The sequence below is a fragment of the Gambusia affinis genome, linkage group LG08, assembly GCF_019740435.1.
Source record: "Gambusia affinis linkage group LG08, SWU_Gaff_1.0, whole genome shotgun sequence".
NCBI classification, from domain to species: Eukaryota; Metazoa; Chordata; class Actinopteri; order Cyprinodontiformes; family Poeciliidae; genus Gambusia; species Gambusia affinis.
The window spans coordinates 12,614,077-12,637,139 of NC_057875.1; the positions used below are offsets into that span (position 1 = coordinate 12,614,077).

The following is a 23,063-nucleotide window of genomic DNA, read 5'->3' on the forward strand; positions in this document are numbered from 1 at the left end:
AAAATGTGCATAAGTGGAAAAATGTCGAAAGCCCCAAACTAATACGATACTCATCCCACATGATAAAATTAAAGTGCTGAATATAATCACAACTACTAAAATGTTCTCACTCTGTCAAGGGAAAATGATCACATTTGAATAAGTTTGGCTTCATTATACAAGACTGTCCCTGGACAACTGGTGAAAATACAAACAAACTATCAGAAGGATAAAGAAATGAACATGTTCAGGAGCGTCTCTCTGTCATTGTGTGCAGTAAGTTCTCTCAGCCCGCTTCATTTACTCTAATATTTCAACATCTCCCCTGGGTCTTCTCTGCCTGTTTCTTTCCTGATTGTTCATCCCTTCATCTCCTCATCCCTCTCTTCATGTCTCCCAAGCAGCTGCAGCTTCACTTTGCAGCTACTTAACAGCTGTTTGGCATCAATTTGCGCTTCCGAGTGTAGATTTCTACCTTGTCCATCCTTCTAGTTTTCGATTCCCCCCACTCTCTCGTTCCCTCCTGTTTCCGCACTTGTTTTCCTGAAACAAACAGCCTTGATGTTCTTCTTCCAGTCCCACTTGCGCAACACTACTGAAGAAATCCCACGCTAGTATGCATACAAGCCTCAAATTAGTCAATAATTCACACAGATTAACAGCCCTCGCTTTGGAAGCAGCAGGTTCAGGAGGAAGCGCTGGCAAAGAAAAGAAATAAGCAAGGAATAAGCAAGGCCCCTCTATAATCCTCAGATCTCTCTCTCTGTGTGTGTCTTGTGTCCAGACCCACACAGGAGAAAAGAGGGGGAGTGAGCGCGTGTGTTTGTGTCTGCAGAGACTTGTGCAGTCTGACATGATTTATGGTTCGGCTGTGCACTGCAGGCAGACACTCTCGGTTTTCTCTGAGGTGGGTGTCTCACCTCCATCCTTTGTGACCCATACAGGTTGTACATCTCTCTGAGTAAGTGTGTTTGCCAGAGGGGGGAAAAGAGGAAGATAAAGTGTAGTATGTGCACGTGCAGGTGCAGGAACCTCTCGACCGAAAATGTGCCTCGCTGTTTGTGTGCAGAGTTGGAGGTGAGAGGCTGTGGGAGGGGGGTGGTGGGGGTGGGGTGCAGGGGGGTCAAAGCTCGCAGAGGTGTGGGTTATGCTTGGCGAGGTGATTGTAGGATCCCCCATTAAGCAGCGTGTAAAAGAGGCCAAGCACAGAGGCCGTTATGAACTCCAGCAGTAATAGCTTCAGGAATCTCACCGCCTCTGGAGACCCGGTCATTAGCCTGCTCCTCTCTCATAAAGCCCTCTATCTATCACACACACGCCCGCACACGCACGCGCACACATTTGTATGCAGACGCAGCCAGACACACCAAACACACAAGCACATCCACCTCGTATTCATCTCTGCCGAAGGAGGGAATAATGCAGCAGATATAAGAACAATCCACCAAGACATCCACAGATGTCTTTGGAAAAAAGGGGATGGACGTAAACACACACACACACACACACACCCACGCACGCACGCACACACGCACGCCCGCAGACACACACAGACTCTCAGACACACACACAGATGCTCATTTACAAAAGCAGTGAAGCAAAATATCAGCCATGAACCCAAACCCCTGATTATTTAAATATATTCCTCCTCCCCCCACCCCCAGTGTCGAGCCGGGGAGACGCTGAAGCCGCCAGTTAGCTGTGGTCAGGTAGGAGATTATAAACAGAAACACTGTCACATGCAATGTTGCTGCTGCTGCTGCTGCTGCTGCTGCTGCGTGGCTGGACAAGTAACGTAATAGAAACCAAATACATCCTCTGCGCTTCCTGTCCCTGTCTGCACACACACCTCGTCTGTGCTGAGATTTAAACGGATGGCTCAGGAGTTTTACAGATAGGTTCTGGTAAATGTTCACAAGCAGTCAGTATCTTACCTGCAAACAACACAGCTGTCTGCAAAAGTATTTTGTGCCCTTACAGAAGTCTTTTTGATTTTTTGTTACAGTGGCATGTTTTGCCTCACTGGACCAATTTTAATATCCTGAACACACACAAGTTATGATTCATGGGGGGGGAGAGCTATCTTGGTGCGTCACCCCTGCTGGCGTGAGCTGACGTAAGGCTTGATTAAAATGGCAATTAGTTTTTTACATCAATGTGGAGGGATTTTGATCCATTCTTCACTGTAGAACTTTTTAATTCAGCCTCATTAGATGGTTTTAATAATGAATGGCCTGTTTGGTTACTTGTTTAGGTTCAGACTTTAACCAGGTCACTTCAAGATTTTCTTATTTATTTGTTCCTTTAGTTTTTGGAGAAAGTCAGAGGTGGACTTTCATTGAGCTGCTGAATAACAAAAGGGAACTTGACATTAAGGTAACACCTGTCGATTGGACTTTTTCCCTTCAACCAGAGAGGCCCGTTGCATCACACTGTCACCACCTTGCTTTATTGTTGGATTGGCATGCTGTTATTTCATCACAGGAGTCTTTTCAGTCCATGGAAAATCCTCCCAAAAGGTTTACAAAAGTAAATAACTGTGGCTTTAACATGGGTCCCTCTAACCCACGTAAACACAAATACAGTAGGTAAATCCACGCACACACGCCCACGCGCACTCACACACTTGCACTCACGCACTCCCTCTGTATATATAACGCAGAGGGAGTCCTGACAGGAGAGATACTTGGGGGTCAGAGACACTCTGGCAAAGGTAATACTGGAGTCAGTCACACTGTCCTCAGGCACAACATACACTGAAAACATTACATTTACACACACACACACATACACGCGATAACGTCCAACCCCACACACACACACGCATGCGTGTGCACACACACCCACAGCACTGTAAAGATAAGCCCTAATCCTGTTTATTACCTCCTCCCTCTCTTCACTCTCCCTCTCTTTTTCATTTTATCTCCCTCTCTTTATTTTCTCTGTCTCTCCTCTTCAAGCTTGTTTCAGCAGCAGCAGCAGCACACACTCACTCACTCACACACTCACGCCCACACACCATTATTTGTGCGTTGCCAGTTTACCCCTGTGATGTTTGCTGGCCTGAGGCTGAGACGAGGAAACAGGGGAGGGGAGAGCTGATGTGTGCTGCTCTTTTCCAGCTCCGGCTCTGCTCACGTCCTGCAGAGAGAATTACCTTCCCTTTGTCTGCGTGAAGGGGCGGCTGCCTCCGCCATCTGTGCAGCGGATACAGTGGCAGGCATGTGTGCGTGTGTGAGTGTGTGTGTGCACTCTAGTGGGTACATGTGTGCATTTCTGTAGTCTTTGACAATGAAGACATCTTGAAAGATTTGATGCGTTGAAGATTATAGGGTCAGAGAGTTAGTTCCTCTCAACATTCATTTGGCTGCTAATCCAATTCTCTCTTCTCCCCCCTCCTCTTCAGCTCCTTATCAACTTTTATCCATCTACTTCTTCCTTCTCTCCTCTTTCCCATCTCTCCATTCCTGCCTTGTAAACGTTCCCCCCATCCTCCAGTTCTCAAACCCATTTCCTTCTCTCTCCAGATGGGTGCCAGGGAGTAGCAGCAGCTTGCTGTGGTCAGGGCCAATTATTTACATAATTATGATCTCCCACTTAACCACATGATCCCTTACCTGGGCATAGGCAATTAAAGCCTTGGTCATTATGCAGATTATGCAAATGTAGTCAGGGGCAGAACAAGGTTGCATGTGAGCAAACACAGTTCTGTGAAGGTGTTTGTGTGTTGAAGGTTACTGACTCTATGTGTGCAACAGTGTAAGGGTGGCTGGATTTTGTGTTTTTGTCCAACATACGGTTCTTTCCTAGTCTGTGTTCATTGCTGCCAAAAGAGCCAGATTTTAATGATCTTCATCAAGTTTTTCCTTTCAAGCTTCTGATCGTGTACGATATGGAAAGTTTTCAGCAGGGCAAGAATACAGTTTTCCTTGTTGCTTTGTTCTTCTTTTTTTTTTTTTTAGATTCAAACAAAGCTGACTGGTTATGATTTTATCGCACCTCCATCTGCATGTTAAAAGTCTTCAAGACAGGGGTGTCAAACTCCAGTCCTCAAGATCCGCTGTCCTGCAGTTTTTAGATGTGCCACAGGTACAAAACCCTGGAATGAAATGGATTAATTACCTCCTCCTTGTGTAGATCAGTTCTCCACAGCCTTAATGACTTAATTATTCTATTCAGGTGTGGTGCAGCAGAGGTACTTCTAAAAGTTGCAGGACAGTGGCCCTTGAGGACCGGAGTTTGACACCTGTGCTTTAAGATATACCTTAACTTATATCATTATGTTTCTCTGTGAGTATGGTGTGTTCGAGGATGAAGTTTTCCTTCATACATCGGGTTTTATAAGTGAGTTTTGTCATGATTTGTGTATTAGTTGGGCCCAAGCGGAGACCAGATGACTTAATAGAGAAAGTTTGTTATAAAAGAACATCCTGCAACCCAGAAATCAGCATGAGGGGAACTGGAAGACATCTGACAGGAAGTAATGAAGCAACTGGAGCACAGGGAAGCCAGCATGAAGGAAGCAGACAATGGAGAACAAGAGAATCTGGCAAAGAGCTGAGAAAGCTAGAGGACTTTGAAGTACTGAGAGGGTTGATGAGTGGCACGAGAAGCAGGTGTGACAAAACAAGACAAAGTGGACGCCCTTAGCAACAATCATCATCCAATAACTAAAACAAGAGAAAAACAAAAATCTGAAGAGCCGAAAATCGGCTGAATTGGATTCAGGTGTGTTGGTTGCAGATCCCTGTGCTATGTGATTATTGCTCTTGAAAATGGCATGTGGCACTGCTTGATCCATAACAGGTTCAAAGTTCACAGGAAGTAGATTATTCCTCCCATCCCAGGACAACTATTTTCACTTCCTGTTTTACTTTCTCTTCTAGCTGATGTTTAAATAAGTGCACACATTAACAACTAAAATTTCAAAAACTTCTCAATCATCTATGTGAAAAAAGAAAGTAGGTATACCATTTCATAAAGGTGATTTATTCATATCTGCTGTGTTTTTAGATTTTCTCATGGACTTTGCAGGAGGAGTTTGTTTTTTTTTTATTTTTTTTATCAAACACAGCATGGTGGAATATGTATGTCTTTAATGCCATTTTAACACACAAATATGTGCTAGCAAAAAAATACACCATTTGCAAAAGTTGCTAAAAGAAAAAATTAAATGCTTAAACCTAAAGAACAAATGAGAAAGTAATACAAAGAAATTTCCAAATTCTAGAAACTTAACATGGTTTCTTTTTATTGAGAAACCTACTGAGTGAATGATAAAAGCAAAGGATAAAAAAAAAGATATTTAGCGTTAGTGATTTATGGGTTTTAGGTACTAAAACTAGAACTCATCTTTGTTTATTTTAGATTTAAGTTTGATAACCTAAATTAGTTGGATTAGTTGTTGCTCTGTTTTCAGAAGCAGTAGAAACAGAATAAATCCAAAAAGACCAATTTAAAAAAAAAAAAAAGTACTGTAAATCTCCCTGCATAGGCAGCATGTGTGTGTGTGCGTGCGTGCGTGGGTGTGTGTGTGTGTGTGTGCGTGTGCGTAGCGACTCGTGCAGGTTCACTGGAACCTGCTAACCTGCTGCAGCCAGGTGGCAGACAGGGCCATGCCCGTGGGTAATCAACAGGCTCTTTAGTGAAGCGGCATCATTGATTGTGCATGTGTGTCTGACTACATGTGTGTTTGTGTGTGGGCCAGGACACACTCATGCTTGCTGCATGAGTGTGCAGCAAGCATGAGGGCTGTGAACCTTACAAAAGGAGGCACGTGTCAGCAGATATCTGTATTGTGAATTGTGCGTATCCTTTCAGAGGACTATTTCTAGTTTCAAACAGACTATTGTTTAAAATACTTCGGTCCACTTTAGATGAGGCTTTTTATGAATAGAACAACATGTCATGGCCATGACAGTTTTTGTATTTATTTAGCTTTTTTGTTGTAAATTGTGATTTAATACTCAAAAGGTATAAGGCAACTGATTAGAGTTGTTTTGCATATGTCAATTTTTGTGTTTGTTTTTCCCTATTTTTATGTTTCAATCCAATTTTTTCAATTGTGTGTGTCTGCAGCTACGAATTTAAGGAAAAATACAGCGTGGTTATTAGAAAAACAGTATGAACATCAAGGAGGTTTGTCGGCAAAAGACAAGGCAGAATGAAATGGCCAAAATTCAGTATCAAAAATCTTCAGCAATCATCTTAGACGACGTTTTCTGAGCATCCAGACGATCTTCAGGGCACAGATGGTTGTGCCGGACAGCTGATTTGACTAATTCAGAAACTATAAGTCTGCTGGGATTTTCTTGCAAAACCATCATCTAAGACTTGCTGAAAATGGTCAGAAAAAGAGAAAATATCAATTTAGCATCCACTAAATAGACAAAAATCTCAGCTGGTCTAAATAGAAATAATAGAAAGCCAGCAGTGGCTTGCAACTTTACAGAACATTATCTCTGAATGTTCAGTACATTCGACCTTAAGGCAGACTACAACAGATAAAGACCAGATCTGGTGACAGTCCTGTCAGCTCAGAACAGGAAGCTACAATTACCACAAATTCACACAAATTTAATAGATTTCCTGAAGAGTTCCAGGCAGAGCCACACTTTGGTCTAAACAAAATTAAAGCATGGACCCAGCAGTGGTATTGGAGACGTTTTCTTAGCACGTTTTGGGAACTTTACAACCAAAAGAAGTTCATTTAAACACCACAGCTCACACTGCCCCTCTGATGGCTGCTGGCTACAATCCGATCGAGGCACTTAGTTGGTTTTTCAAACATGACAATGAGTACACTGTGCTCCGATTGGGTCAAACATCACCAGTTTTGGCTCCAATAGAGCATCTTTGGGAGAATGTGAAATAAGATATTTGTATCATAGCCATCAAGCTGATGAATCTGCAGCAGCTACGGGATGCCATCATGTAAATATGGACCATAATTGACACCATATTGAATGGAAACTGTAAAACACAAGGCGAATTTGTGATTCCCTAGTTATTCCCCACTAATGGTACAGAAACTTGTTCATCCTCTATAGGTTCTGCTAACAGTGTGTGCAATTTATCTAAGAAGTCGGAGCTAGGACAGTTTGAAGTCTCACCTGAGCTGACCTCTTTCCATTTCCAAGTCAGAAAACCAGAGGAACATGCTTCTTGTTGTTTCGTTAATTACAATTAACACTAAAGGAACACGTTCACAATTAAATTTTATACAGAACTGTGCATTCCACCTCTCTAAAAAAAATACAAACCATCAGAAGTGCTAATAAATAGTTAATAGCAACTTTCACAAACTACATGTTCAATACTGAGCTCAACATTTCCAGGCGAAAGTCCAACTTTAAGGAGGTCTTGTTTGTTTCATTTCTGATTAAAAACCATCATAAAAATCACCACCAAGCTGATATTGTTCAATTTTAGTACCTCTTGTTATGTCATTAACACAAATATGCAAAACACAAAATTAGCAGTTTTTGAAAACTTTGTAGTTTAAGTCTAGCAGTGAAAACCTCTGCTTTATTACCCAGTTGCATTCTCATAATCATTGTACATTGGCCAGTGAATAACAAAATATTTGCTCAGCATAAATCTCTGCCAAGAAAAAGATTAACATATTTGCTTAGCAGAGGAAAAATGAAGCCTCTACATGTTTTACTTGTATGGAAGTTCAGATGTTTGGCTTTTTATTTTGCTCAGTTGTTTATGTTTTCTAGAGGCAGCCATCCTGTTTGGGACATTATCGTCTGCAAATTTTATCTGCTGTTTTCTGCGTTTAACTTCTCGTTCCACCATCTGCTCATTATTGAACATCAAACTGCTTATTACAGTTTTAGTATTAGTGCTGCTGCATGCCATGTCTGTGTGTCTCTGTCAGTGAGTGTGTGGAAGAGAGGATGAGTGTTGACAGCAGTTGCAGTGATCACCTCAGGTCAAAACCTGCTGGCATTTATTCACATCTCCAACGCCCAGAGGGCATACAGCTCCTGCGTGGGTGCATGTGTGTGTGTGCGTGTGTGTGTGTGTGTGTGTGTGTGTGTGTGTGTGTGAGATCTGAAGCTTTTTTGCTTGCTCTAAATGAGTTTAAAGATTGTATAATGACGGTGTGTGAGCGTGTGTGTCGGTTTGAGTTGTCAGTGAGTCCTCTGTTAATTAAGAGCTCATTAGTGACACCAGCTCTTTTACCAATTAGCATTAACTTGCTTTCTTGCTCAGTTGTTTGTTTTCCTTGTTGAAAAAGATTCTGTTTTATTAATTTCGCTTTACTCGTACATCTTTGTTGGTTTGATTTTCTCCGTCCCCATAGGTTAGAAAAGATGCATACTATTTTATTTATGACTCCCTTTGCACTTTTGTCTCGGTGAGAGATAGTCATCCAGCTGCTGCAGGATGCGTGTGGTTTTTTTTCTCCTCCGTGTTGTCATGGTCTTTTATTCATCTCATTAATAACAGCGCCCTTGAGGTGGAGCACCGTGACCCTGTTTCCATTGCTGGTGAGCACAAGCGCGCTCACAGCGCCACACAGAGATGCACACCAACACACAACCAGCAGCACAGGAGGTCCTAGCAGCAGCCCCCCCTTGAGGCAGCACCCATGTGAGCTTCCCGCACTACTACACAAAGACAAAATGAATGCAGAGAGGAGCGAAGTCAGAGCATGCAGATGTGAAACGCTTTGATTTGACCCCCAAGGACCAATAATATCATCCCTAAAACAAACTGATGAAGAAAGTTATACATATGAATGTTTGTCCTGCTTTAAATATGTCAAACTACTGATTCAGCCTAAAATATTTATGTCAATTATTAATTATATTTTTAGGAAAGAACAGTACTTAACTAGGTGGTTAAAAGAATACTAACATAGTACCCTGAAACACTTTTAAAGGAGTATTTATTGTTATTATTAGAAGGGTCTGTTATTGGGAACATGTGTTTTCTAGTTGATTGTTAGGCTTAAAAAAGAAATCATTCCCACTCAAATGCCTCTGAAAATCTATTGTAAAAGTGTTATGTAATAATGTTTTTACACTATAAACAAGTCAGTCTTTTCAAACTAATTTATACATCAAATCATCAAAATTTGCTGCAACACAGACTAACCCACATGAGGTGTTTCCTGCCAACAACCATATAAATAACTCTTTGAATAATTTGAATTCATAAGAGTTGCAACATTTATTTTTTCTTTAGTCTAAATAAAGCATTTTTGAATTTGAACTACCACTGGCCATAAAAAAAAACAATAAAAGAATATATTTGTTTCTTTGTAGTTGCTTAATGATGCAGCAACAATCAAACAAAATGTTGCCATTTTGTAGCCCAAAAATAACGATAATAAAAGAAAATAACTCAGCAAAAAGTAATCTGTTCTTTTTGTTTTTGTTCACGTAACAGACAGTGGTAGTACCACAGTACAGCTAACTGCTGCAGGAAGTTAGAAAGTTCTTACATCCAAAAAAAACTTACATCCAATAGTTGCTTTGAAGATTTGGGATTGCCAGTAAAAAATCTTTTAAATAACATTGTGACAATCATTGTGGATTATATTGATCATGGTTAGTGGTTTTTGAATTTGGTGTTGCTGTCAATGCGTTTATACATTACACTGTTTAATTTCTAATTATTGATTCAAAGTTTCCACACAGATGAAGATAAGATTGTGAGGTCAAAAACAGAGTGAATGTGCTGCATAAATCTGACATCTGTCATAAATCACGCAGCACTGCGTCCTTGTGGTCGGAACACATATCATGGAAATCAATGCTGGGGTCAAGATGAACACTTTCATGGTGCCCTCAAAAAATACCACAGCAGCCAATAAATACAACAGGCTTATACACACGTCAACAATGTGAATTTCTCACCCTATTGACTCACAACGATAACAAAAGCATGCATGAGTGAGTATGAATCGATCGAAACACAAATCCCAAAGAGGGGATTCTTCATGTGGACAATGGAGTGAGGCTCCGTCCATCTCTATCAAAATGTTGTATTTAAAGTATTATTACTGTTGTGAGATTCTTTACCCAGCCTCCAATAGAGAAAGACATATAATAATAGGGATTTAATAACAAATTATTAAGCTTTAATTTCAAGAATCAATCTTGACTGTATCAAAAACTAGAATCAAATAAAAAGATGTTAATCTGCAAATATTGTATTTGTACAATGCCACAATTTAATCTAATCTGAAAGGCTGGAAAGGAGAGCATTAATCTGAGAAGCTGCCAAGAGACCCATGACAACTCTGGAGGAGCTGCAGACTCCCCCAGCTCAGGTAGGACAACCTGATGACTAGACAACTACTAGTTACACACCCCACAAATCTCAACTTTCTGGCAGTGTCCTAAGATTGTTTAAGTGTTGAAAGAAAAGATTCAATCTGCAGGAGGAGATGAACAATAAATGTTTTGACACACATGCAAAATGTACATGCTGAATCCAAATCTAATTGATAATCTTCAGGAATGCTTATATATATATATATATATATATATATATATATATATATATATATATATATATATATATACACCCCTGGATGCAAATGTGTGACACAGTTTCAGCTTTGAGGCTGTCTGAAAAGTTAAAAATCATAAAGTACAGAAATGTTGTGCTGTGTCAGTCCACCGCATAAATATGCTAATAAAAACAGCGAAGATGTGGTTTTATTTTGACAACATGTGAAAAGCTTTGAGGGCAATAAATATTCTTTTAAAGGCCTTGAAGTCATTCAATTGCCACCCCCTGCTGTGAATACATGCTAAATGGTCACATACCGACCCAAAACACTGTCCAACAAATGAATTACTTAATTGCAGCCAGATTTGTGCTTTTTATAAGCTAAAAAAGGCACATGTTGATCATTACATTTTAATATTTCTTTACTGAAAACACATTGCTTTTGTTCATGAAGCCACCAAAGCACATAACATTTGTCCTATAATGTTATGTCCTAGTTTTATTTATTAGTGTCAGAGATCTGAATGCTGTTTATCCTGAAAAGGCATAAAGTTTTGTTCTAAAGTATTATGGGAATCCTCTGTCAAGCCTCTGAAAATAAAAATAAAATTGCTATAATGTGTGTGTGTGTGTGTGTGTGTGGTTCATCTCTGCAGGGGGTCCTGAGAGCAGAGGATAGCAAAATGCCACCCTCTTCTTCTCTGTGTGATCACGTCATGTTAAGGTCACAATGTGCTCAGGGTAACAATGGCTAAATGTGGCTCACAAAACTAGCTTCCTTTATTGTTCCCTTCAATATTTATTCCTCATCCACTCTCACTCAGCTGTTCTTCTTACACCTTGGCTAATCACACCGTAATCACTAAACACACACACGCACACACGCGTTCCCCCTCACCCTCCACATTGTCGAACGATCATTGAGGAGCGAGCGTGTGGCTGACGCAGTCTCCACAGCAACGGCAGTTAGGACCAGGAGGGGGGCTGGGACATCTTCAAATGTGTGAGTGATGAGAGCTCACACACACACACACACACACACACAGAGAGAGACTGGCATAAACAGGTGCACACGGCCACACACAAAGGTGCCAGCTTTGACAAGAAACCCATTTACACACTCGCACACAAGTTCATGCACAAGCGCACAACATGAGACCTGGGGAGCTGAAAAAAGGGGGATGAAAGCCAAAGAGGAGGGAGGAAAAGACGGGAGTGTTGCTCCCTGGTGAGATTTTCTTCTTCTTCTACTTCTTCTTCTTCTTCTTCTTCTTCTTCTCCTTTCGTCCTGTCTCGTTCACATGAGCACAGGCGGCACGCAGAAATATGAAAACAGTGACAAAGCAACACATAATCACCCAGATTCAATCATTTATGAAAGCAGATGTATAATTCAAAAAGCAGCATGAAAGATTCACGAGGCCGAGAGCATTGTTTAATCTGGCCCACGCCCTTTAATTGCCCCCCTAACCACTCCCTCCAACCCGATTAGCCCCCACTTTCCCTTGTCTTCTGGGCTCCTTCCAACACAGACTGGATTTTAATCATTGACCAAAAGACAACAAGGAGGTCAGAGATCTGAGTTAGAAGGAAAACACGTCTGACCTCATGCAGACAGCAATCTGTATAAACCCAGTTTTCTTTCCTTTCCTTTCATTTCATTTCCTTTCCTTTCCTCCCCTTTCCTTCCCTTCCCTTTCCTTTCTTTTCCTTTCCTTTCCTCGTCTCTCCTAAACTTGTTATTTCTAATCCTCTCTCTGGCTGCTGTATTTTCGCTGACCTCTTCCTCCTCTTGCTGCTCCTCCCTGCAGCTTAATTCCCACACTCAACTCTCAAACACGTTTAAGCACCTTTTTTCAGGTAACCTCACACCTGCTTCCACTCTGTCACCTGCACATCACACAGTTGTTAACAGTTCACTCCTGACCAAATAAAAAACCGCTGCTGCTGTTTGGCGAAAAGCTTTAAAGCAAATAAGGAAAATGACCGTCTAAGTTTAAATTGACGTCACTTTCTTATAAATAAGTAAATACTGACATCAGTCAACCTACAAGTCAAATGCATGTGAATCATGTGAGAAAACATAGAAATACTTTCTGTATGTTGGATCCTTTCTTAAGTTGTAGCACAAAGTTATGAGTTTTTCTATGTTGAAAGAGGATGAATATTAATTATGAGTCAGACTGCAAAAATGAATGTGAATAAAAGTGAAAGTAACATGCGCTGTTAAGTGTTTGCACTTGTTCTTCCTTTGGCGACGATCAAAATGATGGAACAAAAACGTTTGTTTCAAAGGTTAAAAGTGCCCGAGACATGAATCGCATCCAGATAAGAGGATTTAATTACAAGCAAAATGAACTGCCAGCAGCAATTCTGGTTAAAATGGTTTTACCTGGAAGGTAGAAGTGCGGCGTCTTTAATCCAAACATGATTCCCAGGTTTCTCCTGCGCCGACTCAGAGAGTTCGGGTCACAGGATCGAGCTTCGGTCGACCGGGTTAAAGAGTGTGGAGCGGGTGAAAGTCATCAGACGGTTTCCTGCTCCCCTGTCTGCTCCCTTCAGGCCCTTCAGGAGGTGTGTGTGTGATGTTGAGGTGCAGCAGGAGGGAGGTCAGCCCCTCTCTCTCCTCCTCCTCACCTCCTGGAATGTACCCAAGCAGAGAGCGGGGAAGAAAGAGAAGGCGTTCAGATGGAGGGAAGAGAGGAAGGGAAATGAGCTGAGGATGGGTCAGAGTGTGCCATCTTTCTCTGAGGAGACAGCCTGGGAGGGGAGAGGCTCTGTGAAGAGTTGGGAGGGTGACAGGAAAGGTAAAAAAAAATAAAATAAAATAAAGAGGAAGAAAAAGCAGATAGAAAGAGTCTTTAAATGGCGTCCCACTCCTCTTTTTTTAAGTCCTGCGCTTTGTAATCCCTTCCTTGTTATTCACTCAGCGGCCTCTTGCTCATTTGCTGTATAATGATCTGTTTTTTTGCTCCTCTGTTCTCTACTCCTGCTTCATCCTCTCTCCTTCGCCTCAGTCCCACCACTGACTGCTCAGATCTGCCAGGAGGAGGAAAAGGAGGGAGGAAGAGGGGGTAGAGGAGGAGAATCATAAGACACATGAGTGAGGGAGAGATGAATGACTTTGTGTTAGTGCATATACAACTAACTCCCTGTGTGTTGGTGTGTGTGTGAGTGAGAGTGTGCGATCTGAAGAAAGGAGGAAGGATGATGGAGCTGGTGTGAGTAAAAAAAGAGAGAGAGAGAAGGAAGGAGGAAGAGAGGCGAGAGGGTGTTGATGTACTTCTCATTATCAGTAGATTGGACTTGTGCCTGAGTGACAGCTGATTCATCATGGGAGAGAGAAAGAGAGAGAGAGAGGAGGGAGGGGGTAAACCTGCCCTTAAGCATCTGCTTCTTTCTGATCTCCTCTTTTTCTCATCTTCTAGTCCTGAAAATCTACTCAGATTTGTTCCAAAACTTCACAGTTCTTACATTTTGACCCCCAAAACTGGTCAGAAACACTCTCTCTCTCTCTCTCTCTCTCTCTCTCTCTCTCTCTCTCTCTCTCTCTCTCTCTCTCTCAGATCATTTGATCCTCCATGGTGTTTCTGTGGAGCCCTGCTCACTGGTGGCACAGTGTCAGAGCCGCAGAGTCGTTTTGCCTCTTGTGGTTTCCGTCTGTGAGTCGGCGGCAGCCTGGAGGAACCTGGCCCGCTCTGTGGCCGTCTCCATCTCCACAGAGGAGCCTTCATTTCTCTCTGTCACTTCCCCTCTCGCACATATGGTGCACACTGCTCTCTCTCTCTCTCTGTCTCTGGCTCGCTCCCTCTCTCTCTGCTCCACCGCACACATTCACAACGGAGGCATGAATGTGCAAATTATTTTTCCTCCACTTTGTCTTATCTTTTCCTTGTGAGGTGAGCAGGAACGTGCGCTTGAGATGAGATTGATTGAAGATCGTGAAAGGAGCTATCAATAACCCTGTTTATCTGTGGAGGATCAATGAGGAGAGCCAGCTGCAGGACGCCATGTACAGAAGGCGCACACTTGTGACCTTTAACAAACACAAAGTATTGAGTCATGCCTCACTTCTGTTTTGTTTTGAAAGTACCTGATTTTTTTCTCTGAGCTTCAAAACTGGTTTTGATCTTAAGTTTCCAAAGGTTTTTGAAAGTTTTTTTTTTTATCTTTAGCTGCTTTTTCATGGCTTTTCACCTGAGTTCTTGATCACTTATTGTTTAAGCCATTTAACTTTGACACATGAATATTTGAAGCATTTAGGAACAACTTGGATACCACATAGATGTTTGTGCTTTTCTAGATTATTTGAATAAATTATATCATTTTTTTTTATCTGCGAAATTAAAAGTAAAATGCATAATCTGCAATAGAAAATACAAATGCTGATGATGAACACATTAGAACAGCTTTGTATTTATTCCTACTCATTATTGTTTATCCCTTTAGTATTTTTGAGTTGAATTGAACTGAATCAAACTCATGAACATTAAACCTGATGCATGTGCTTCATTACTACGTGTTGTAAAGGATGTTTGCTCTGTCTAAACCTCAGACATTTAGTTTGATGAGTTTCTAACTTTTGATGTAAGAGTGAACGCCATCCAAAGTCTGAGGCCTGGAGAAAGACGACAGTAGCAGCTCGTGAGACTAGAAATGGGACTGACATGATCGCAAATGAACTTGAAATCAGTTGTTGGCCAGGAATTAGATTGCAAAATGCTAAAATATGGCCATAAAAAGCTGAAAATGCTGCCAAAACACCTGCAGCAGCAGGATCTTGCTAATGTTGATGTGCAAGTTGTGACCTTTAGAAACAGAAAGAGTCTGCACAAGTTTAATTTCCATCCCTCAAGGAGGAACATTTTGGTCTCTAAGAATAAAAAAATCATCAAAGCACGACCAAAGTTTTATGTGAGAACAAAGAAAAGTGAAACCAGGAATTCTGGAATAATATTCGTTGGACAGATTTAATTGTTTGATAAGTCAGTGATTCTTGATAAAGCACTAAATTTGAATAAAATATACACAAAATAATTTTTTTAAAATATCTGACTAAACTAACCTGGGCCATGTGAGCACAACAATGTATGTTTTCCTGATGTTTGTAGTAGGTGGATAGTGTCTTTGAAATCCCTAGTTCATTATAATAGTTTAAAACAAATAAAGGAATGCTAAGATAACATATTATGACAATTAAGTATAAGTAGTCAAATAAATAATTATAAAAGTATCAATAAATTTAATTAAAAATCATTTTTATATATTTTAGAACTCAATTGAGATTTGTCCCAAGCTTTGTCAACACCGTCAGATATTTAAAAAAATGTAAAAAAAAATCAGGCATTATTGGGGGGCATCAGAACTTCTGAGGACCCCATGACCTCTTCCTTTCTCTTCCTTTGCTAAGAGAGCTAAGAACCTCTGGTTAGCTTGTTATTCTTTAGTTTTTTCTTCTGTTTTATTCCTAAGTTGTTCGTCACTACCATGATGTGTCAACACCATAACTGACCATTTACAAACTTTTGAGGAAATTTTGTGAAATAAATGCTTAATTTTAGTAATCTGTAAAGATTTCATGGACCTGACGAGCTACAATATGGCCTCTTTCAGAATAACATCATATAAATTGAGGTAATTTGGCATTTTGTCAACTCCGTCAGAGTTTTTAACTGACAGTCTGACTCTTTCAGTGATAGTGTTGACAAATCTCACTTACATGTGCAGTTAACTCATTTTAATGTCTTTTACATAAATGGCATTACTTCACATGTATCAAGTATTTCTTTTTACTCACTAGTTTGTCACCATCTTCAGTTCTGCTCTGTCAACTCTCAGATGGACTTTATGTTGTTTTTTGTTTTAAATAATATATTTTTTTATTTCTTGAGAAGCATTTGTCTCTAAAACTGAGTAAAAATATCACTAATAGGGTCATTAAAAAATTATTTTGTATTTATTTTTGTCAGCTGGTGATGACAAAGTTCTGGGTCAGGTCCATTAAAAATGCAATTTTCAAAAAAAATGTTGCAACTGGGAGCCTGCGCCTTAGCATCTTCACATTTCCAAAACGTTATTTGTCATTTTTGTATACATAAGCTTGAAGAATAATTTAAAATGTTTTGGGGAAAATTTAAACCCATTTTGTCCCACTTCTCAAGACTCGCTGAATTACCAGATAAGCAAAGTACAGCCACCCTGGAAAAAGCTCATACCAGCTAAACTGTGTCATTGTTTGGGGCTGGTTTGCTGCAGCAGGTTTAGAGAAATGGCCGTGTTGTCCACTCTGGATCAAAGCGTGCTTGAGGAAAATGAAACATAACATCAACCCAAAACATACCAGAAAATCCACCAAGAACTGGCGGAGAATTAAGTCCTGGACTGAGTCAAACCCCCGATTTTATGCTATGAGATTCTGTACAGGAATTATAAGGGAGCAGATGCAAGAAATCCTTCCAACATCTGAAATGAGGAGTGGGGAAACTTTCCTCAGACTGACGGTAAAAGTCCTGGACTTGTACAGCTCTTTGTCAAATACAGAGCACCTCAAAGCATTTCACACTACATTCACACACATCCACACACATTCACACACTGATGTCTAAGACCAATAGAGGGCTACAAAAAAAATTAAGTTATTACAACCAGAGAGGTGACACAAGTTATTAGAAGGTACGTTCTAAGTTTTTATCAAATACAAAATACATTTTTGTTGGTATAATTTTCTTAATGAGTATATTTTATTCTCTGAGTGCAATTACAATAAGTATATTTCGTTTCCAAAGATTTTAAAAAGAATTTATTATATAATAATATATTTATTTAAAATAAAGAACTGAGTGTCTTCATCTGATCACATTTCTGGACAATAGCTCCTAAGCCCAAGACATAGCAGTGACAAGATGTCCACTTTTCCAATTGTTTTAATGTAATAAATGTACCGGTACTCATCAGGGTACAGTGACTGGACAGAAAACAAGTCAGAAAAATGTCGAAATAAAATGTTCAGCTCTTTGCCAAGACCCCATTAAATGATTTTCTTGAACTTTGTCTGCTTGGAAAAAAACGCAAAACGGGATTAGAGGTAGACTGAAACTTTTGCACGGTGCAGTTTACACACAAACGTGCCAAAGGAAGTTCAGTGGACAGCCAAAGCAGGGCTCTGAGTCAGACTGATGAACAGTTGTGAAACATCTGCCGACCACAAACTGACAGCAAGACCAGACTGGAGCGGAGAGATAAAGAATACTTAAGAAACAGCAAAGAGGGCGGAGCAGGCCGGAAGTGATGGGGGAGAGAGTTTGGGTCTTCTTAGTGTTTCAGACTATTTTTAGTCTCTTCTGATCAGATGTGGCCAGAGGAATGTAGAGAATCCAAAAATTATACTCAAGTAGAAGTAGCACTACTTCAACATGTTTTTACTCAGGTGAAAGAAAAAAGTAAGAAATTACTCAAGAGTAAAAAAGTATTTTTGCAACAAAGCTACTCAGGAACTGAGGAACTGAACAACATTAATCATTTAATATTTAAAAATTAAATCAGACGGACCAGAATGTAAAGTTATGTGACAATGATATTTTAAAGATTGAAATAAAAATAATTCATATAAATAACATAATTTACGCCTCACTAATCTTACCAAACACGTAGCACCAACATTTAGTTTTATTAGAGCAAGAGTTCAGAGAAACCCCAACTAGTTTATAATTTCAATTTATTCTTACTAAGCATGGGGAACAAATATGTAGTTAGCTTTTGTGCCTTTCCTTTGGTTTGTTGTTTTGTTTCCTCTAATCCATGTAAAGCACTTTGAACTGACTTGTTGCTGAAAATATGCACTATAAATAAAATTACCTTACCTCACCTTACCTTAATTGAAAATGAACAAAAACAGGCATAATAAATAGTTTTCCAAATCAATTTCTTTCAACTTAAAACTTTAACAAAAACTTAATTTGTCAGCGTCTGGTGATTTTTTTTTTTTTTTGGTTAAGCTTGTTCTCTTCACAGTGGGGAGAGTTTTAGTAATTTTCATCAAGTTAGAGTTGCAATACTTTAGGAAAAGCAAGAAGTAAAATGTAGTAAAAATACTCCTAAAAGTCAATATTTTCCAAAAAAACGTTACTCAAGTAAATGTAACAGTATATATTCCATTTTCTTCCCATTACGTTACCCATCCTAACACACACAAAACTATGGCCACTCGTGTAAACACTCGTGACCTCTGGGTCAAGACAGTCATGACCTTTTGCTCCCCGAGAGGCAAGCTCTGTCATTCGGAGCACGGCTGGAGAGTTCAAGAGAAAAAGGGGTGGGGGACAGGGGCCAATAATAACACAGCGCGACCTGTGATGATTACAGACAAAAGCCAATAACGAGTGCCAACCTTTGACCTCACTGCCGTGGAAACGTGAGGGAATGCCTGTCACTGAGGGAGCAGTATAACTCTATCAATCACCAAACCAAGCAGGAGGAAACAGGAGGGGAGGAGGGATAAATAAAAGGATGTGAAGAGGAAGAAGGAGACAGCTGAGAGATGTGGAGTAGCCTCACCAGTCCTTCTTCTCATTGGGACTCTTGTTCTGCCTTCACACACACACACACACAGAAAGAGAAGAAGCAACACCCCCCATCTTCGTCTTTTTCTCTATCATTTGCCTGTCAGACGGCGGCTGCAGCAGAATAGGAGCTGACACCTCGGTCCCAGCAGCAACCAGGGGCTGCCATCAGTACTTAAACATTTTCTCTCTCTGCTCCCTCCCTCTGTTCTCCCCTGTGTCCATGCAGCACACTAACCGCTGACAAGGAGCACAGAAAAGATGACAAATAAAGGCAAGAAATGATGAAAAAGCACAGAAAAACACCGCTTCTCTCATCCTGGCATCCTTGCCATCCTCCTGTTTTCTCCCCCTCCCCATCGGAGCCCCAGCGAGGTCGCTGACCCTGAGTGAGTGAGCCTCATTACCCAGTCGCTCTGACTCTGCTCGCACAGCTCGTGAAGGAGGAGCCGACTGGAGGGACTCTTATATATTTGTCATTCCTGAAGTCACTCGAGCTGTTTGAGAGGAGGCATTTAAAGACGCGAGCGAAAAGATTAAAAGAGCAACTCGAGGATTGGAGGAGTGGAGGGTAAAGTGGTGGATGGGGGAGCAACTAGGGGAGCGAAGAAGCTGTTTTTCACATCGGATCAAAGATAATTGTCAGTGGAAGTCATTATGCACATATTGCACATCTTCTTTAAACAATCCTCCTCATCACTTCTGTCCTCCTAATCAGCTGTTCTGTGTCTTCCATGCCATCAGGAATATAATTGGACACTGATGGGGTCGTTGTGGCCTCCAGACTGTGAAAAACAAGTTCAAAATGCAGCAGCAAGAGCTGCAGGGACATGAAGCTGAATTTATGACACCGTTAGTTTATAAAGAATCATCACCATCACAGAGCTTTCTCCTCGACTCAGTCACAAACCTTCCCTATTAAGCCCAAAGAAAAACATTGAAAATACGAACATCCATCCCAATCTAGATGCTATGTTCAGTTTGAATCCAAAAACTGGAAGTCCAAAAATTCAAGTCTAAAAGTTCAGCTGCTGCCAGGCCCGGATTTACGAGAAAAAAACTATATAGACACCCTTCTGTCAAAATTTAATCTCGGGATGATTGATGAGTGATTAATTACCCTAATTAATTGCTTTTAATTTCTGGTCACATGACCACCACCCCACCCCCAATCCGGTCACATGATGCCCCTCCCTCACCCCCCAGGATGTCTCATGACCTCAGCATGCTTAACACATGTGACACTATATTCCCGGTAATTTCAAGTCTACCAATAGAAACGGAGACATGCTCTGAGTTTTAAGAGTAATAAAAAAACAATAAGTGTTGAATAATCAAGAATAATATACAATATAGTATAATTAAATAGAATGTTGTAATTAACTCTGGTTTTGCTCACCAAGCCATTCGTGTGTGTGTCCAGACAGAACAGTGGACAGAGAGAGGGATGACCTTAGAACATGTCCCTCAGGATGTCTCAAAGCGATACATTGTTTTAGGTGAACGTCTTCTGACGTCTTATTAGCCAATAGAAGCAAAGACAATGTCTGGGTGGTTTTTTTTATCTTTTTAAGTGCAGCAGAAAACCAAATGAAAGTATAGTAAAACATGCAAAATGTGAATTTTGTATATTAGCTCCCCTTTAAATGCTTTGACCACATCTCTCTGCACATATAACTTCATGTATGCAGGATGAACTCAGAGAGAAATATTTTTGTGTTTCTTCGGGCCCCCAGATTTTTACCACTCCAGATGAACTTTGGGACTCAGGCTCTGCGGTGCCGCTCTGGCTGTAAACCTATCCTAAACATGCCATTGATGTGTGTTTACTCAGACATCAGAGCATGGCCTGCTGCAGCTCTAAATCAGCGCTCCCACTGGCTGGGCTGACGGCGTCCCAACACAGCATGGAGAGCAGCGTAAATCAGGGCTGTTAATGGGTCTGAGCCACAGGACTTCACTGTACTTGTCTCCCCTCGTCCATCTGTCCGTTTGCAAGTATGAGCCGAGCACACTGACACACTGAGAATTAGTATGCTGTTGTGACATTCAGACTCTGTATGTGGGAATGGGTTTTATTTCCGATCATGAGCATTGAAATAAAGCAGTGAGTATTTATAGAGAATATTCGTGTCTCTATAGTCGTTATTTCACCCCTCTGTGTCTACATGGTCCCACTTTCACAGCAATGCACTCCCTCAGCTACCAGGAAGAGACCAAATGTCTCCCTGCATATTTCCCTGCCCTGACCTTCTCACTCAGAGGTGACCTCTCACCTTTCTCTCTGAACTCAAAATTTGTGTCTGTTCTTCCTGATGCTCCCTGACCTTTGGGGATCATAAATCACTTCCACAGACACCTACTGACTCGAAAACATTTACCTCTGATCTCTCGCAGAAAGAGACGTCTTACATCCAGTCATAATCTGTCACAAGGGGTTAAAAATGCTCAATAAGAGGCAACAAGCAAAATATACATTGTTTATCTATAATATATTCAATGAATGATGCCTTGCTGCCAGTATGAAATGGGATTTAAGTGACAGTGCCACATAGTAGGATATAAATGTGAAGTGGGGGAAAATAATACACTGTTTTAAAAAGGTAAAAAAAAATTATGGGGTTTTCCAACCCTTTTACTCTGAAAAGCCTAAATAAAATCGAGCACAATCAGCTTCCTCCACATGTCCTCTACTTGAAGAATAGAATCCCCACGTTTGTTATTTAATCTCAGTGTAAATACAGCTGATCTGTGTGGCAGAAAAAACTGCACATCATGAAGTTCAAAGCAGCGATGGCATCATCATGCTGAGGGAAAATACTAGAACAGGAAAGAAATCCTGTAGCTGGAGATCCATCCATCCATCCTGTTTCCACCACTGTGAAAATCCTTTTGCATTTAATTTATTTTACATTGTTGCATCTATAATCCAAAAATTGCTTAAAAATGTCTTGTTATTTGTTAAATTTCAATCTGGAATATTGAAATTCCAGTTTTGTATGAATCCTGCTCTGCTTTCCGGTAAGTAGATCCAAATCATGCTAGGAAAAAGTAGTTCTTAAAGATTTTCATCATATCCCCCATTTTTGGTGAGAAAATTAATTTAACTTTCTTTCAATTTATTTCGTTTTTTTTTTTTTTACACGTTTTTCTGCAGGCAGCAGAAATCTGGTGTTGTCTCTTGTCAGTCATCTGTCACTTCTTGTGTCGCTGAATTGAACCTCACAGAAAAGTCTGAGTGAGTTTAGACTGTGATGGAGTTTCACCTGTGTGGAGATAAACGCCATACTTTCATCTCCCACTGCAGTTAAAGGCGGCATTGACTCTGGCAGCTGAATACAAATGCACGCCACACTTTTCAGATTTCAGTCGGCTTAAAAAAAATTAAAACCATTTTTTTTTTCATGTTACAATTACACACTTCTTGTGTGTTGATCTATCACATAAAATCAAACTAGAATACGCTGATGTTTTTGGGTTACAATTTACCAAAAAGCAGCTGAAATTCAAGATGTACAAACACTGTTGCAAGGCACTGTAACCATATCGCGAGCAATTGTAGTTTTACTGCCAACACACACAAATAGGCACCTTTATGTCCACACACACACACATTACCTGGGGGGTCTGAGCTCCCCCTCTTCGGGCCCTCAACCCACATGCTCATCTCAATTAATCACCCAACAAAACAGATGTCAGGAACAAAGGAGCGATCTGCATCTCCGGCCCTGTGGGGTAAAACAGGGGGAGGAGAGGAGGAGAGAGGGGAGAATGGAAAAGGGAGGAGGGAAGAAACAGGAAGCAGGAAAAGCAAGTGGCTTCGGATCAGGTAGAAAGGGAAGTGTTAGTGGGTTGTGAGCTACTAGACAAGCCAGGCAACTACTGTACACAATGAGAGGAAACAGCAAAAAAAAAGGATGAGGGAAAAAAAGAATAAAAGTCCCATCATAGCAGGGAGAGATGGGGAGCGAGAAAACAACAAAGCCCTGGAGATGAAAGACAGTCTCAAAAACAATGGGTACAAAATAATGCTTGGCAGTGTGCAGAAAT

At 40.7% G+C, this 23,063-nt stretch overlaps 1 protein-coding gene across 1 annotated transcript in view; it reads right to left on the minus strand.

Moving 5' to 3' along the window:
* Window positions 1-12,899, minus strand: part of LOC122835698 (genetic suppressor element 1-like) — a 43,608-nt gene extending 30,709 nt beyond the window's left edge. Inside the window, exon 1 of the mRNA XM_044124958.1 lies at window positions 12,848-12,899. Within this exon, the coding sequence (XP_043980893.1) occupies window positions 12,848-12,884 (37 nt within the window). The 5' untranslated portion in view covers window positions 12,885-12,899. The remainder of the gene's footprint in view (window positions 1-12,847) is intronic.
* Window positions 12,900-23,063: the final 10,164 nt, after the last annotated feature.